This window comes from Pocillopora verrucosa, chromosome 11 (assembly GCF_036669915.1).
Source record: "Pocillopora verrucosa isolate sample1 chromosome 11, ASM3666991v2, whole genome shotgun sequence".
Lineage (NCBI taxonomy): Eukaryota > Metazoa > Cnidaria > Anthozoa > Scleractinia > Pocilloporidae > Pocillopora > Pocillopora verrucosa.
The window spans coordinates 360,600-375,533 of NC_089322.1; the positions used below are offsets into that span (position 1 = coordinate 360,600).

At 36.9% G+C, this 14,934-nt stretch overlaps 1 protein-coding gene across 3 annotated transcripts; it reads right to left on the minus strand.

Annotated features, from left to right (window-relative positions):
• Window positions 1-1,097: 1,097 nt before the first annotated feature.
• On the minus strand, window positions 1,098-5,611 carry LOC136284080 (uncharacterized). 3 transcript variants are annotated; one of them, XM_066173883.1, is made up of 5 exons: window positions 5,272-5,611; window positions 4,851-5,025; window positions 3,400-3,467; window positions 2,741-3,000; window positions 1,098-1,340 (listed from the first exon to the last, which is right to left on the minus strand). In XM_066173883.1, exons 3-5 carry the CDS (start codon window positions 3,448-3,450, stop codon window positions 1,337-1,339), a joined length of 315 nt encoding a protein of 104 aa, XP_066029980.1. In that variant the 5' UTR covers window positions 3,451-3,467; window positions 4,851-5,025; window positions 5,272-5,611; the 3' UTR covers window positions 1,098-1,336. The 3 variants fall into 3 exon arrangements, with proteins under 3 accessions (XP_066029980.1, XP_066029978.1, XP_066029979.1); XM_066173881.1 differs by lacking the exon at window positions 1,098-1,340 and adding an exon at window positions 1,524-2,058; XM_066173882.1 differs by lacking the exon at window positions 1,098-1,340 and adding an exon at window positions 1,524-2,267.
• Window positions 5,612-14,934: the final 9,323 nt, after the last annotated feature.

Here is a 14,934-nt window from a genome sequence, read left to right on the forward strand (position 1 = left end):
ACCCCCTCGACATCACGTAATGTCTCTAGTTTACAGAGGTCTTAGAAAGCTTCATTACCTGGATTTGCCTTCTGCGCGTAGAAGGCTACAAGCGAATTTCTCGGGTGTAATTGCTTTTGGTTTCTCAACTGATGTTGTCGCAAACACAGCTTTTGGGAGTCACGAAACAAAAAACTTATCGGGACCTAGTTTCATGTACTAATGGAAGTAAATGGCAAATAAAAACATATTCTTTTGAGAAATAAAGTTATAAATAACAGGGGTTCTTTGAAACAAACAGTGATAGAAAAGGTTTCAGTTCTGGTCAATATTGACTTTCTGACTACTTCCATCATCATCAAAATAACACGTGATCAGCATGTGAACACCTTCACACTCATTGGATCAAAGTTAGTTGTCATGGTGTTGAGGGCCCAACGACCTCTGGGTACTATTGCGCAATTTTTCCATTTTGTGGCGGAGGAAAAAAAAAAAAGACGACAAAAAAACAAAGGCATTTTATGACTGGGCTACCACATGTATCCCAGTAAAAAAAAAAAAAAGGAAGACAATTTTTACTTCTCATGAAAGGTCACGCAGTCACGCAACAATTACTTTTTCTACTTGGAATTTCTTGATGGTGGAAGGTGGAAAAACCATTTTCCAGTCTTATTTTCTGGAAACACGGCACAGTTAATGATTTTTATGTGGCTATTGATATTTCCCATCAAATAAGGGGACAGAGTTTCCCGTCATCCGCGTTCTGGAAATGCCGAAATTGTTTCACTCGGGAACTTGTACGTCAACAAGCACGCAATATGCGAATTTAAAATCTCCTCTTGTTACAGTTTCCTTATTGTGAACTTTGCGATAATGATAATAAACAATCAAATTGTAGAATAATGAATGTTTTGGTTTTGTACAAGTGCCCTATTTCCTGATTTTAGCAAATCTTTAAAGTAATAAACGACAGAAGAAAGAAACGCTACGATTTTCCCATCGAATTTTCAGCTAAAAACACGTCAACAGAGCTGGTATCTTTTTAAACAGCGATTTGTTTATTCAGCACTCGAGAAAAATCAACTCAAAAACTTTACCTTAAACGGTGGTTTGTTCACTTAACAATGAAGTTAGGCTAATTTTTAAGTTAAAAAATTGATATATTAAATGATATTCCCCCAAGGGAGTCAGATACTGCAGAATTAGTCTCTGCTGCATGCCAAGAGTCAGGGGGGAGAGGAAAAAGGACATAGGGACTATGTGGTACCCTCCCTTAAGTGCACAAATTACATTTCGAGTGGAACGGAAACCCCTGCTTGTTTTAATTAACAACGGATGCTTTGCTTGCAGACAACTTTTACCTGAAACAAAAAGAAAATACTTATTGATATTAAGGAAACTGAGCTGGCTGGTGCAGGGCAAACCTACCTGGAGTACTTTCTTCCTGTCACCCCCCTCCTCACCCCACACCCCCCCCCCCTCCTTGACACAAAAGAAGAAAAACAAATGATAATATGAACAAAAATACTGAAGTGCTTGAGGAAGGACACTTCTCAATCCGTGTTATTGTGACCACCTAGATATATTATCAAATCCCTCAAGTTCAAAATTGAAAGCAAACCTTGTTTCCCTTAAACTCCCAGAAGTGATCAACATGTAACTTCTCTCTATAATGTACATACGTAATTCACTTAACAGCTATTGAGAATACACAAACTTATCAAGCAGAGGTTGTTATCTTGATCTAAATACCAAATTCTCATAACTAATTTACATGGAAAGATGTAGCAACTATAGGGGAGAATTAACATTCTGATTTTGGGAGTCAAAGGGTCACAAAAAAAACATAAAGCACAGTTTTCCAACATTTTTCACAAGAGTGGAATTTTGAGGCAAAAAAAAAAAAAAACCTTGACCTCTCAAAGACCCTATTTGCACTTACTGGTATCTAGTGTTTATTCCATTAAAAGCTTCAAGGACCTCATCCAAAAGATCTCACTTTTGTGGAACTTATTCATCACATTATCCTTGCAGTGCTTTCAATAAGATTTGAAGAAGGTTGCTGCCTTGGTAAGGCACCTGCCAGAGAATTTCCCTCTTGTAATCCCATTACTTCCATTCGGAATAAACTGGCTTAAAACAGAGTTTTTGGTGCCAAACTTTCACAGATAATCATTAAATATTTTTGTTCTTGATAACAATTGTTTAACTGATCGTTTTATTCCTGATCAAAATTTTCCATTCCTTGACATGCAGGCCTGCTCCCTGAGTTTCACACAAAAAGTCCTCTGAAAGGATATAAGGTAAATGTTTACCAAAATTTGAGTCAGTCCGCTGTTGGAAACTCAAAATATCTTTTTTTGGCTGGAAATGTATGAAATGTATGCTAGAATATATGATAAGAAAATACCAATCATTTTATCAAAACTCATTTATAAAGGTAAAAGTTGACTGAAAGAACTCTAGAAGATCTCAAGGTGTTTTAGGTCTCACATCGTGAGTTTGCATGAAAGCTCCCAGAGTATAACTGCCTATTCACTACAGAATACCCACTGGAGCTCCTACTGGTGCTGGGTCTTACTGAAAGCACTGCCTCGGCTGTCAAAGTGAAAACCCAAAGGAGAATAATTGAGCCTTCAAGTTGCAAAGCAGTCATACCACTCAGTTTGAAAAGACAGTTAAATCAACTTAAAGTTGTTAGAAGATTCAATTCACTGGCAGAGGGGCAATCTGAGGTACAATACTCAAAAAGTGAACTAACCCTTTCCATTGTCTATTTTCTTCTTCCACTTCTCCATTACACAAACCAGATGTTTCACCATTCTGTGGCACTGTGCATGATGGTCCTGGCTCAGCAAGATTCACTTTCTTTACTTTGTTACTCACAATGTTACTGTTTTTGCTCTTGTTCCTGTTTGTCTTTGCCTTCAAGATAATTCTGTTTAGCAGGTCTGTCACAAGGGACTGTGTAAGGTCTGACAAGTCCTTTAAAATGTGCAGCTGCCACAGCATACAAGGAACCTTAACATGTGAAATTTAACATTTAATCCTCAGCATATAGTTTAAAAAAGGTGTTCCAAACAAAAATGCCATGAGTGACATAAGACAATTCCTGAGAATTAAGTGTAAACCCAACTATACACTCTGACTTTTGGAAAACAAATGCTGTTAAACACAAAGCTAAGGTGCAATATTTTAAAAACCCCTTTTCACCCTAACATCAGTATGCATATTCTCCATACTGTTCTATATACATTTCTTTAGTTGTTGACTTGGAGAATTTATTTAACAAGATGTCAAAAGCTTCTTTATTTGGTGATCATTTCCTTTGTTCTCATAGCCTTTATGTTTGATTCAGGGGAGATATTGTAAGGAGAAATTAGATGCTGGTCACTCTTTAAAGTTACTATACTGACTTACCAAGGTAGAGTTTTCTTCTCTGAATACTGCTGCAATATCCTGGCTTTCCATGGCAAATGCTAAAAGACCTGTTAATAAAATAATTATCAAAGTTTCTATTATTTGATACTTGAAATTAAAAACAAATTAAATATGCAACTGCAGCAATACACATTAAAAATAAACAAAAAGGAATATTATAATCCTCAATGAAACGATGACTATCTAATTATCTTAACCTTGTACACTACCTTGGATCACCTAACTAAAACAACCTTCTACTTACACCCAGTTAATAAACATGTACACAAAATTGAGTTAATTCAGAAGCTGAAGCTGTACAAGAATTAGATAAATCTAATCTAATTTTCCCCAGGAGGCCACTTGATGCTTGATATTTTTTCAACTAAATTTTCTTTTTTCTCTTTTTCAGGTATGGTGACCAAAATGTTCAAAGCCTGAGGTACTGTGTAAAGTAAGACCAGTAAACTATGATATAAATACCTGTAGCATATATTAATGGTCTCACGCATCATGAATTAACATTAGTCACTCAGCAAGAACAGCATAGTTACAACACAAGAAATAAAGCAAACCTAAAAATTCCATCCGTTAAAAGAAACTGGGGTAAACAAAGAACTGGCTATCATGCTGTAAGTGATTTTAACTCGCTGGACAAAACTATACGAGCCTCTGATAATGTAAATATTTTGAAGCGTCAGATTTTTATTTTTATTTCATTGATTTAAGCTTTGTATTACACATAAGATACATTAGTTTTTAGTAGCATCTTTTAGCATTTTTATTCATTGTAAATTTTTAATTTTTAATTTTCGAGGTCCTTTTTGTAAACCACTTTTTAGTGAAAAAGTTTCCTCATTAAAGATTGTCATTATTATTATTTATTATTATTTTTAGGGGTTCCAAGGCTTCTGTGGCCCACTTGCATAATTTGTTGATAGGAAATATGTTGAGAAAGATGTTTATTGTCTCATCACATCTCTTTCTTTTTTTTTCTTTTTCTTTTTCATATTGTAACTAAAAGAAATTTATATATTTTTTTTATCCATCAAGTATTTATTTTTTTCTAAAAAGGAAGGGAGTGCCATGCCACAGAAACTAGACAAAATTTTTCTGGACTTTAACATGGAACTCAAGCTGACAAAAAAATGTCACATCTTAAGATTATTAACACTTTAACTCCCAGAAGTGATTAACATGTAACTTCTCCCTATAATATTCATACATTATCCAGCACAAAGGTAATGAGAATAGTCAGACTTATCAGGAAGAAGTTGTCATCTTGATCTAATATCTTGTAAATATGTAAGAAAATAATTTTAAAAAAGTGTGAAAAGTGTGAAACACCAAATTCTCATAACGAATTTACAAGGAAATGTGTAGCGGCTAGAGGAGAGAATTTAAATCAGATCTTAGGAGTTGAAGGATTTAGAATACCTTGCTAAACTTACCATATCCTGAAAAACTGCCGCACTTTCCAGCCCAGGCATGGCATTTAACAACACTCTGGCTGCAGTGCAGTTCAGATCAAACTGTTCCACAGTGCTCATGATGTAGGAGTTCATTAGTTTGTCCATAAATTCATCATTTCTGAACAGTGCCTTTCCATGCTATGTTTCATTCGTTCTGAGAGGGGAAAAGGATTTTTTTTTGGTGTGTAATTACAGCCACATGCCAATCCAACAACAGTTTTATCGCAAGCAGGGTAAAATTTCCGCACCGCTCCATCCTACATTATGCATTCAGTTCTTGGATAGAGAAAACAATGACAAAAACAACACATTGCCATTGGGAAAACAGATTTGTTTTACAATAGTAGGGGGCTGTGCGGAAATTTTACCAAAAAAACTACTACTATTACACTTCACCAACCTTTGCAGTGTTTTAACGGGTGATACATTATCCTGATCTTCTTTTCGCCAAGTATCCAAAGGATTACTGAGTTCAGAGGTGCTATCCAATGCAGCCGTGGCCAAAACAAATAGACAGTTTACCACAACGAATCTACAACGTGTAGAGTTTCGAAGATTGAAAAGCCCGCCATTTTTGATCCGAAAGATATAATGATACAGGATTACATGGTCTTCCTCTTCGAAAGTGATCTCGCTTTTCTCGGCATAATTACTCTGATATTACTGCAAGTGATTTTGTTGACTGTCTCAAGGTCAGATGTAATTCCCGTGTGTAAACTATAGTTACGACGATTAGTCACATGGCGAGTTCCAACACAAGACGCGCTAGGTCACAGGCTATTATCAAATTTCGCGAGGAATGCCTAGTTGTTATTGACCTCTAACCAGTCTTTTTTGTCTTGCAACTCGGTCGGCTGTGATCTTCTTTGGAATGGTTCACCTTTAACGACCAAAAATAATCATGACAAATGAATGACATCCGTTTTATTTTGCCCTCCTTAATTTTTTATTCTAGTTTGATAAATTTTTTGAAGTGCATAAGAGGAAATTAGAGTACCACAGCTGAAGTTCGGAAAGGTACACGCAAGTTACTTAAACAGTTACAAGTTCCTTTATGATTTTTCTTTGAAGACTCATCACCAGGTGATTACCCGGACAAGTTTTCTGTGTAAAGTATGGAGTAGCACGGAGATCTGGTTTTCATACAATGTTTACCCCAATTGTCGTTTCTGAATTTTACAGGAAATGTGTTACTTTTTGGTCCATCATTTTCTGTCATTTGTCCTGAATTTCTCTGATACTTTTCTTCTGAATTTTTCAAACTGTTCATTAACAGAACAAACTTGCAAAAAATGTTCCCCGGCATCTGAAAATATTGACCGATCGGCTTGACAAGTATGAAACCATCTTTTGGATTCTGCTATATTTACTCCCCTGGTCTGGGAACTAAATGATCTTTACGTAGGATATTAAAACGGTTTTCAAATGAGGTCCGCCAAAACAACGAAAAATACTCATTACCAGCCACAAAATCTACAAGTAGTTAATCATACAAGTAAACAGACAATCACGCAATCGAGCAATCAGAATTATGGACAATTCCATGCCGTTAAACGTGGAAGTCGTTATTGGTATTTTACTTGGTTCTCAGGGCAAGTTTTGTTTGCCGATCGCACTGCAAATCAATGCAAAACCAAATCTATAATTCCAACCAAATTTTTGCTTTCTCCACTGTTTTCCTTTCTACTGGTAATAGGTTGGATCAACAGCTAAAGAACCTTGAGGGCGGCCAACCCCGATGGTCTCCTGACAGCAGCATGTATATTGCATACCTCCGCGATTTGCAAGACAAGCGTCGAGAAGACTTGCTATTATCCATGCATGTCAAGTGCTCAGAAAGGTGGTTTCTCTCACAGCTAATGAAGAAATATGCAGGTATTGCATTGATATGTTCCAGTGCTAACAGTCGTCGATAAGACGCCCGATTAGAGCTAACCAACATATCTTAATAAAATGATTGTAGTGTAGGCTTTCTACGGTATCATTTTGACTCATGCTGTGTTAATTCTTTAGATGGAAAAGCCATTGCAAAACGGCTTTGTGCCCAAATTACGATTACCATTAAACGGCTAGTCAAGGAGTACACAGGACAAAACTTTGACACGGCGGGTTGTAAATACCCCTTGCAATTACGGTTGAAGACGCGTTAAGCATCGACAGTCCACTGTGGAATGTACTAAACGATGATATCCAACAGCAGTCTGCTGTTCCCTATTGTTCAAAGAGACAACTCATTGATTTGGTTCACACACTCAAAAGATGCTTAGAGGAAATAGCCAGCACCAAAGAGGAAATGGCTCGGATGTTCAGTCATTTCGAGGGAAAGTTGAAGGTATTGGACACCTAGATGTACTTCCTTCTCGCGTTACTCTTCGCTAAATATTCGCCTTTTTACTTATGTCTTTTCTTGTTCTCTTTCGCGTTCCTTTCACCGCATTCTGCATATTTTGGTGTCCTTTCTAACTTTCTTGCGCGTTTTTCTCGACTTACTTTACGTAATTACTTCTTGTTTTTTTTTTTGGTCGCTCAGTCTCAGTCTCTTTCTTTTTGTCCTATTTTCACTCTAAACCCTCTCTACACAAACTTGAATCATAACAATTTCCTCTCGTTGACAAAGCTTTAGCTCTGCCGGTATTGTTGCTTTGCGAGTTGATCAGAAAATGCAAAATACTGAGAATTACTGTTCAACTTCAACCTCACCAGTTTGATTTCGCGCTCAAAACGCGGGTTGCAAATTATTTGCTTATGCAGCTTCACATCTATCAGCCCACGTGAAGCCCTCGTGCAATGCCTAGTCGTATGCCCGCGGTACGCTACAATGAAGCTCGACACTCGAGTATGCGCACTTCATTGTCATCTGCCGGTGTTTCCTGGCGCACACCTCGATGAGCGAGGTCTATTACGAAGTTCTATCCACGAACATTACCCTATCGACATTGCTAATCCTCACAGTATGCAGGACGCGTATCATATGAACTTCGTAAGAGACTTCGCTCACCATGGAGTCTCTGTGGCTCAGTCGTAGAGCATCGGAGAGCAGAATCCGAAGGTCTGAGGTTCGATTCCTCATGAGGACTCAGAAGTTTTCTTTGTCCCACGCTCGTCACAAGACCAAAATCAAAACTTACTTCGTAAGAGACTTCGCTCACCATGGAGTCTCTGTGACTCAGTGGTAGAGCATCAGAGAGCGGAATCCGAAGGTCTGAGGTTCGATTCCTCATGAGGACTCAGAAGTTTTCTTTGTCCCACGCTCGTCACAAGACTAAAATCATCTTCATATCTTAACCGAGCTCAAAACTTACCATCTTTCTTATTTCTCCCTAACTGCTTGTTTATGAAATTGCAACTCTTCGTAAGCGCTCATATGAATGCATTATGAATTCACTCGAAAAATTGTTGTAAATACATTACACATAAATATGCATGCATAGGGAGCCCTGAACGAAACAAATCTACATATATATGTTATTCGCCCGTCGGGAGGTCCGTATTGGGAAAAACTGTGCCCTCCGCCTATAGTACTCAAGAAAGAGGGCACAGTTTTTCCCAATACGGACCGACCCCAGGCTGGTGAATAACATTTTACATTTTACTACATAAATGATTCCTTATATACATTCACAAAGTGTTCTGGAACATACCAAAAGCTTACAAAAGAATTATTTTAGTAGTATTACGTAATAACTGCGTCACTTGATGTCAGCATAAATAAGCAGTCTGGGGATTTCTAGAAGCTTCTATTTGAAACAACAATTACTCATAACAATAGATTTTTGCCGAACGACGTGGAAAGTCGCTAAATATAAATATTCCTTTCGCGATGACAAAAACCGAAAAAAGGAAGAAGGTGCCGTTAACTTTGCATAAAGATGCATTTCTGAATCCAAAAATCATTCTCTTTAAATGTTGACGACCTCACCTCGAATCGAGCCAGTAAGAAGGCAAGAAAATTAGGAGCTTGCAACCATCTAGAAAATTCAATTGACTTCTGAATAAACGGGTTCCTATAATTAGAAATTTATTATCACTTGGTTCCGTAAAGATATTCAATTCAACACGTTCGAAAATTCAGATCGAGAGTAATTGAGGCATCTTAGGTTTATTATGAAATTTTTTTATAAGACTGCTAGGCATGAAACGTTCAAGGCGTTTCAAATGAGCAAACACCTTTGACGGTGAATAATTCTGAGGAGAAACTCTCCGTAAAAACATAGATAGTTATCAGATAGGTAAACACTGTTCTGTTGGGATAGAAATGGCGAAAATGACAATAACAATTGCAATAATGACGATGATGATACATGTAAATAATAAAAATACTTATAACCATACTAATAAAATGATTAATAATAATCTATAGATGGGTAAATTTCGTGTAGCTTTAATGTTTTCGAATACTGTTGCTGATCGGCAAATTAGCATCATATTCTTCCTGTTGATCAAAGATTAGAATCATGACATTATCATTCTTTTGAGTCAGCCAATCAAGTGAGAGATCCGGAGACAGAGTGCATTGTTTAGGAGCCTTTCCTTCTTCGAGAGACCCCGGTCGAAGGGGGAGAACGAAAAATGAAAAACAGACTTCGGTGAAGTTTCTTTCTTTAATTTCATTACTTCATCGATGTCATTTGACTTGCGTTATTTTTTCCCTAAAGTTATCTTTTACATTATTCCATATGTTCGAGCCTTTCTACTAATCCATTGTTTCTTCAACTGAGTGTTTTATATCTTTGCAAGATGTTCCTTAAACCATAAAAAAATCGACATGCGTCACTCGGTGGGCGTTTAGATTAAATCTATTGCCAAGAGATTGTTGTTCTTATCTTTTCATTATTATTATTCCTTTTAAAAATTGTTCTCAGGGGAAGTGGGATTGGTTAGCCTTTCACCCCCAGTGGTGATCACTATGAATCTTCTTCCTATGATATCCCTACATTATTCAGCAGACAGGTAATAAGAATATTCAAACTTATCAGGTAGAGGTTGTTATCTTGATCTAACATCAAATTCTTGTATCCAATTAAAAAGGAAATGTGTAGCACATAGAGGGGAGAATTGACAATCAGATCTTGAAAGTTAAAGGTTTAACCTCCCCCTAGTCCACCCCTGTTTGCCTATTATCTTTCCAGAGAGTAAGCCAGCCAACATATTACATCCCACGCTCACGCGATTCTCTTCTTGAAAAAAAAATAGAAACGAAGGAAGCATTTTTGTCTTAAAACACAGTACATCAAAAGAAAACATAAAAAACGAAAAAATAAAGGGAGAATTAAATAACAAAAATTTTGAAATTCTGTAGTGCCCCTTTTCGTCGCCAAGAGGTGGAAACAAACAGTGCCTTAGTGTGCATATTTGTAGGAGACTATATATGTTGGACATTGTTCTTCTCGGCGCCTGTCGGTGAAGTGAACGTTTTATCTATTTTGGTTTATTTGCATTGTAGGCGTTAAAATTTCATTTTTTTGTTAGCCGCTTGATCGCAAATAAACGCTTGCCAATTACTGATAACTGTCTAAAAAATGAACAGAAACGGTTATAGAAAAAGAAAGACGAATCAATATACACTTGAAAAACAAAACGAGACCAAACTAAAACGACAAACAAAAACAAAAAACAAACGAAGAAAGACAAACAGGAAGGAAATTAGAAACTGTTGGAAATGGGAAAATTGCTTGACAGCTGACGGTTGAAACAGTCTAATGACGCCACTAAACTATATTTGTCACCAAATGGCTTCAAGCTTCAAGGATCTCTCACTTGATTGGCTGATTCAAAAGAATGATGATGTCATGATTCTAATCCTTGATCAACAAGAAGAATATTATGCTAATTTGCCGATCAGCAACGGTATTCGAAAACATTAAAGCTACATGAGAATTTACCCATCTATAGATTATCATTAATCATTTTATTAGTATGGTTATTAGTATTTTTGTTATTTACATATATCATCATCGTCATTATTGCGATTGTTATTGTTATTCTCGCCTTTTCTATCCCAACAGAGCAGCGTTTACCTATTTGATAACTATCAAATTTTTTTACGGAGGGTTTCTCCTTAGAATTGTTCGCGTCAAAGGTGTTTGCTCATTTAAAACGCCTTGAACGTTTTATTCTTAATAGTGTTATAAAAAAATTTCATAAGAACAATAAGATGCCTCAGTTACTCTCGATCTGAATTTTCTAACGTGTTGGATGGACTATCATTACGGAACCAAGTGATAATAAAATTATATTTATAGAAACCCGTTTATTCAGAAGTTAATTGCATTCTCCAGATGGTTGCAAGCTTATAATTTTCTTGCCCTCTTATTTGCTCTATTCGAGGTGAGGTCATCGACATTTAAAGAGAATTGGATTCTGAAATACATCTTTATGCAAAGTTACCGACACCGTCTTCCTTTTTTTGGTTTTTGCTATCACGGAAGGAATATTTATATTCGGCGACTTTCGACTTTGTTCGGCAGGAATCTATTCATTCTCAGAGAGACACCTTTGAGAAAGGTAATTTTTTTATAGGCTATTTTTGTACCGTGTGGAACATTGAAAACATGGTAATTCTAAATATTATTTAATTCAGTTGTTACCTGCTGATGATGTGCCGTGTATAATTGATCATCGCCGATGATCATCATCTCTATTATTTCGACTCGGTTGTTAAATAATTACTTTTAAAGCTGATGGTTTTTAGTACCATACAAGTACTGATTCTAATTCTGATCGGGGCGACTTCGACGGACATAAGAGTGTTGTTATGTTAATACCATTATCTCAGTGTATTAAGCATTTTGGGCCATTTTTTTTTAGAGTACTTTGCTTCTGTATGCTTTATCTCTGATAAGGTGCTTGTTAAATAAGCGTTGCCGTTATAGTTTTAGATCTAAGTGCTCGTTATAGCTGAATTATATTCGCATATTTACCTGTTTTCCTCTTGACAAAAAAAGGAAAAACTGCTGAAATATTTTGTCTTAAAATAGTACATTAAATAGGAAGAAAACAAGACAACATTGGAGGGGAAAAAAATCCGTGGGAGAGATCATGCAATTCTGAGGTGATCCACTTGTTGTTATCAACGGACGGCAAACGACCGTGTTAAATTAGCTATTATGTTTTGGTTAATCTACATTATTTGTTCTTGGCCGCTCGTTCTAAAGGAAACGGCTAACTACTAATAATTTAAAGACTTACCATCTCTTTTTTCTACAACTCAATGCCTCTCAAAGCACAGGTAGAGCAATGAATGACAAAGGCCCATACGAGAAGGACATACGCGTATTTATGCGAGTATGTCGACGTATGTCGCTTGATACGTGCGCATGGTACTTCTATACAATGTCCCCTTATCTTTGAGCTGCACTGTGTATATCAGAACATTTCATTGTTGCTGATGTCAACATACAATCTTCATTCTAAGTTCTGATGGTGAAATATCAACTTGCACAACAAGTTTTCAAACGTAATTTCGACCTTTGTCAATAGCTTGTGACCACAGTAGCATCATTATCATCATTATCATTATTATAATTACTACAATAACAACAACAGGTCTTTATTTCTCAAAAAAAATGGAATTACAATGAAATAAGAAAAAGTATTATAACGAACAGGCAAAATAAACGTAGTTGTATCATTTTGGAGCCTAGAGGCTGAAGGAACCGTTAGGTTTTCGAGCTAACCCTCCATAAATTGTTATTACTATTGCTATCATTGTTATTATTTATATGATTATTTTTTACCTTTAAATTATTAGATGAAAGTCAATTGGTCACTGTGCTGTATCAGTAGCTATATCAGTAGCCACATGCAGTCTCAGACTGCCTGTCGTTCCTTTATCGGTGGGAGAACTTGACTAAGCAGCACAACAATCAGCGGATTGCTTAATTTCCTACCAAAAAAGGAACGATTTGAGTACATCCGATTTTGATTATTTTTTACCTTTTTTTGTTTCCACAAAGATTGTCATGAATCCCCAGGTTGTTCTACTGCTCATGCTGGCAGCCGTCCCCTGCACATCTGCGAGTATGTTGCTTCTGCCATTTTGTAATGTTTAACTTTTAGTCAACCGAGTGATGCCCTATGAAACCTTATAATCAAAAGAAGTTTAGCATGTTAGATACATTATAAACTCCAACCCTATTCTGAACAGGCTTTTCTGTATCTGAAGGAGACCTTAGAGGACTTAAAGGGCATGTAAACCCAAAAATACATGTTTTTCTTATACTATGTAAAAAGTGGCGTAGAAAACGAATTTGAAATTAGTTTTGTCCAATTCGACTTATTTTAGGAGAAAATCGGCATTTTCAACAGAAATTCCATTTCCGGTAAAAACAATAGCGAGAAGTCGTGACGTAAGCGGTGGAACCAAAATATTGCGCAACACATATTCCCCAGTAGAACTGGTGTGGGAGTTCGTGTAAGTAGCGGTAGTTCGGAAGATGTTTTTTCAGAAGATAGCGACTCGAATGCCTTAAGCTTAGTACATGACAGCGCTGGGGATAATCCAGAATCTTCAGGAGAGTCTGGGCCACGTCCTTAACAATATGAGCCGCGTAGGGTTCACCGAAGCGATCCGCACGAAGACAGTACAGAACATGTCGACAGCGATGCGACCGTCTCGGAAACTCAGACTGGTATTTAATTTACTTTGTGATTTATTTGTATTTAACATGAAAATGCAATAAGGCGAGGGTACAATCTAAAGGAATGCAACAGAATTTTTTTTAACTTGAGCTTCTGAAAGTGTTTTATATAAAATTATCAAAGGTGCAAGTGTGGAACTTGTCAACCAATGCCGACAACTCATGAAAGTGTTTGTTGTACGGAAATCGGGCAATTGTGGCAAAATGGCCTTAAACCCAGATAAGTTGTATCACTGAGCATCCAGGTTTTCAGTCAATTTGCCTCGATTTCTGGGTGCTGAAGACGGCCAAGTACGCGTACAGGCAGCAGCAAAGCACAGATAATCACACCGGAAACGACTAAGCTAAATATTTTCTGTTTCATCTGTTTTGTTACATTTTGAGATCGATTTACTTGAGTTGTTTCTGCCATTGATCTAGTAATACAGTACTAGAGCTAGTTGTTTTTCGCTTCTTTCCTGGCAGGAAATTTCGCTAAATTGCCTACAGATAGCTTGTTCCTTGGTGTTGGGGATATCTCGGCAAACACTTTAGGGTCGCTGTGCTATCTTGTGCGGTAAACAATATCCTTCATCTCAGAAGCATTTCCATCGATAAAAAAGTTGTATCATGTACATTTCCTTGTGTGCCCTTCATAATTATCCAACCCTGTTTGTGTTTTATTCGATTTGAAATATTGAAAAGATAGTTTTACAAGCTGAAATCAGGATCTTTTAAGTTGTACTCAAAATGATGAATATTGTCCTACTGACCTTTGAATGCATTTTCACTGCTGTAAAAACCGTGACACAAATTCTTCTGCTGTTTCTCTGCAGGGTTTCTCAAAGGAAGCACCAAGTGGGGCTGGCTTGGATTTTCTTATAGAACATAAGGGTTGATTATGGGATCCTGTATAGAATTCTTTTTATCGAACCGACAAAATTCCAGATCACGTTATTACACACTGATATCAACGAATTCTCTTCTCTCTCAGACATGTCAGTGTCTTTTACCGGCTCAGCGCTGGCTCCCGAACAACTGGCTTCCCCATAATATTTCATTAGATGAGAAAAAAGATGTTTTTAGAGAACCAATAAAGCTATTGTTGTTTAATTAACAAAACGTTTTCATGTAAATCGATTTTGTACTTTCTCTGTTGACCTCTAACTTTTGAAGAGCTCAACTTCTTTCTCAGTTCGGTCGGCCACTTCCGAATCCTCGTCGTCTGCCGACTGAATGGGTCGTTTTTATACTTCCGAATAATTTGCTTCTGGTGAGGTCTGAATCGTCGGTACAGCACTAGGAAGAAAAATGACTGCTACAAACAACAGAACGTTCGAACGGCTCGACGAAATCGGCTATTTTCACTTGAACAAATTTCACAAATTGTCGCTTCAAATTTGCGTCATTTGGAAATATTTGCATTGTATGCCCAGTTTTGTTTG

Coding starts and splice junctions, on each gene's coding strand:
- LOC136284080 (XM_066173881.1), bottom strand. CDS start 3,450: ATGGAAAGCCAGGATATTGCAGCAGTATTCAGAGAAGAAAACTCTACC. Junction 3,001..3,399: donor GAGAAGAAAACTCTACCTTG/GTAAGTCAGTAT, acceptor TCACATGTTAAG/GTTCCTTGTATGCTGTGGCA. Junction 2,059..2,740: donor GAAAATAGACAATGGAAAGG/GTTAGTTCACTT, acceptor ATTCTCTGGCAG/GTGCCTTACCAAGGCAGCAA.